This window comes from Cariama cristata, unplaced genomic scaffold (assembly GCF_000690535.1).
Source record: "Cariama cristata isolate BGI_N322 unplaced genomic scaffold, ASM69053v1 scaffold43321, whole genome shotgun sequence".
NCBI lineage: Eukaryota > Metazoa > Chordata > Aves > Cariamiformes > Cariamidae > Cariama > Cariama cristata.
Genome location: NW_009601774.1, coordinates 383 through 3,535, shown reverse-complemented (window position 1 = coordinate 3,535; position 3,153 = coordinate 383). Strand labels below are relative to the sequence as shown.

Sequence of the window (3,153 nt, the reverse complement as noted above, 5' to 3'; positions counted from 1 at the left end):
CCCAGCTTGGTGTCGTCTGCAAACTTACACTCAATCCCTTTGTCCAGATCAGTGATAAAGATATTAAAGAGAACTGGCCCCAACACTGAGCCCTGGGGAACACCACTTGTGACCGGCTGCCAACTGGATTTAACTCCATTCACCACCACTCTTTGGGTCCGGCCATCCAGACAGATTTTTACCCAGCGAAGAGTACACCCATCCAAGCCATAAGCAGTCAGTTTCTCCAGAACGCTGTGGGAAATGCTGTCAAAGGGTTTACTAAAGTCTAGGTAGACAACATCCACAGCCTTTGCCATCTCTCCAGTTTTGCTGTCATGCAAGCATTCCCTCCTTTTATTTGCACAACGGAAGATCCAAAGAGCCCAGGAGTCAATCCCATTTTCTGCTATCCCACCAGGTAAGCAGCTGCACACACCCTGGAGAGTTGTCTTACCTCATCCACTCTGCTTTTCACTTCTGGATGCATTTTGTGGCCACTGCTGTGAAATTTCAGCTGCTGCTTGGCTTTGTTCACGTCCCGTTCTACCAGCTTCCAGTCCACTTTGATGTATCCCGTGTGGTTTGCAATCTGGAGTTTTCAGGGGTGGAAAGAAAGTTCCTTGAGTAAAGCCCTGCATGACCATGCCTAAACAGACCCCCTTGCCCACCCACCTTCCCTGACCACAGCCGCCTTCCCACAAACTGGTCCAGTGGGCTGAGAGGTGAGCACACCAGCTTAAAAATTGGACAAAGGACCACCCCTATAGCTGTATTAACTGTCCTGCAACATCTGTCTCCCACAGTAATCCCCTAACAGCCAGGGCACACATTGCAGGTTAGCCTGTTTCAGCCTCTATTCTGTAATGTAGAGCTGGCATCACCTCCCCCTCACAACTGCCACATATATCACTGGGACTCTCTGCAGCTCTCCTGCTGCTGTGGGTGGACACAGCTATTAATAGCCTGTTCCTCTCTACATATTTTATCTGGTCGGGATGATTCAGCAATGAAACTCTCTCTACTCAGAGTAAGCTTTTGCCTTTCATCAGAACAAGCAGAGCCAGAAGAGTGGGGAGAAAGTCACACACAAGACAGTGCCTGAGAAGCAAACAAGTAAGACTGCTGAGTGAGGCCTGAGAGCTGTTCTGCTGCCTGTGGGATGTAAGAGCTAGACGTCCACATCCAAGCAGGTCCCCTCAGTGCCAGGGTTCTTGGAAACCAGGAGAAATGGTTGAGGACAGAGATCTTAATTTCTCTCCTCTTCCCCAATGCTTTACAGAGAGCCCTGCCTGTACTGGCCTGACTCCTCAAGTAGCCAGGTTGACAGGAAGCACATCATAGACATGGACAAATCCTTTTTGACATCCAGGGTTGTTCCTCCAGGGACACAATCTCCACAGGCATAGGACTAGGTACAGTTGCCAGCACTGACCAGACAGTCCTGCAGCAGCAGCACGGTTTGCCACAGCTGAAGGCTGCCTCCTGCTTCACTCAGGTGCCCCTGCAGTAACAGCCCCCGTGCGCCTTTCGCCTGGCCTTTGTTAGCAGACCCTAAGTGTCTTTTGGCAATGCTGTAGTTTATACACATTGAGCCTGCTTTGCTGCTGTACATATGTACCCTGGGGAACACACATTCTTGACAGCCACGGCCACACAGAGCTCCTGGCAGAGCGGGGAACTGGCTCCACATGTCCCACCAAGTAATGATCACTAGACAGCCGTTCATCCCCATCAGCACAGTTTTTGGGAAGCCTGGCGCACTGTTCATACACACCTGAAGTAGGAAAAAGCCACCTCCTACTGCTGTTGCTGCCAGTTTTCCAACCTTCTGGAAGATGAATCCAGTACACCTACAAATCAACCAGGATTCAGTCAGGAGAATGAGATACCAAACACACACTCCTCAGCATGCTTCCCACAGGCAAGGCTGCCTTTGGCAGTAATTACCCAACACTCGGAGACAGCCTGATGAATGGCAGAAAAAAAACCATATGCAACCAGAGAGAAAGAGAAAGGACTTGTGCCCAGCCAAAAGCAGATGCTTTATAGTTTTTTATGTCTCATTATCACATTTCAGCCTTTTGCAGTTTTGACTTTTATCTCTTCAACATGAGCTTTTTCCCAAAAGAGTAATCAGAAACACGCGATTTCACCAAAATCAACAAGTGATTTTAGCTTTTTTTTTTTTTCTTCAAACGGGTATCATCTCTGAAGGGAAATTAGGCAGCACATCTGCTGTTACTCCATGATAGAGCATGGGGAACAGATCACAAGGCAAGACTCTTTGTTGCCCAAACAACTGCTTACTTTTCATTTCTCAGAAGAGAAAAAGCTGAAAAAAACCCAGACAGCAGTGGTCTAAAGCTATACTGGTCTCCAAACCGGGTTACATGCTCTCAACATGAAAGATGTCACTGCAGCCACCAGAACTCAAGGAAGTGCCACCCCATTGCTCAGTCATGCAGAAAAGGGCTAGTGTATTGTATCACCCAAAAGAGACTACTTTGACCACAGTTTCCTTATCAACATTACAAAACAACACAGCAACCTGCTCTTACCCATTTCTGAATATATACACTTAGTGAAGATAAGAGAAAGAGGTGACCCGCTCATATTTTTATCAGAAAATTAACATCTGTCATACACTTTTAAATGGTTACCCTAGTGCCAAACGAAGACAACAGGCAGGGCAAGAAGCAAAGCAGTGTGATTACATCAAGTTTTCAATTCAAACAATGCTGCTGTAGGAACGAAGTTGCAAACAGAGACACAAGCCACCAGCCCCAGGACTTGCTACAAGCAACACCAAACCCCAGGAACCATGCCCAAAGCTGCAATAAGGCACCACCACAGAAGGTTTTTGTGCAGATGTACCTCCAGGGAAGAAGGTATCTTTGTTCCAAGAGGCTCATATTTGCCAGTCCTAAATTCAACACCACCACTTTATGCCAGAAGTTAAAGAGAATTATCTCACCTCAAAAATTAAAGCCTGATGCCATTTTCTTCCCTAGCAGTTCTTCAGCTCCACGTTAGAGACAGCTTTTAAGACCTCCCGTAATTCAGCAGACCATGCCAGGGCACAGTGGGCTGAGCAAGCTGGACACCTGCCTTTTCTGAAAGACTGCCAGATGACCACCCTGCAGCTGCCAGCTTGTTCCCAAAAGCCCAGTT

At 47.5% G+C, this 3,153-nt stretch overlaps 1 protein-coding gene across 1 annotated transcript in view; it reads right to left on the bottom strand.

Annotated features, from left to right (window-relative positions):
* Positions 1–436: 436 nt before the first annotated feature.
* LOC104169609 (FUN14 domain-containing protein 2-like) overlaps positions 437–3,153 on the bottom strand; it is a gene marked incomplete at both ends in the record, with an annotated part of 2,955 nt that continues 238 nt past the window's right edge. Inside the window, 2 exons of the mRNA XM_009710573.1 lie at positions 437–571; positions 1,757–1,832. Coding sequence (XP_009708875.1) covers positions 437–571; positions 1,757–1,832 — 211 coding nt within the window. The remainder of the gene's footprint in view (positions 572–1,756; positions 1,833–3,153) is intronic.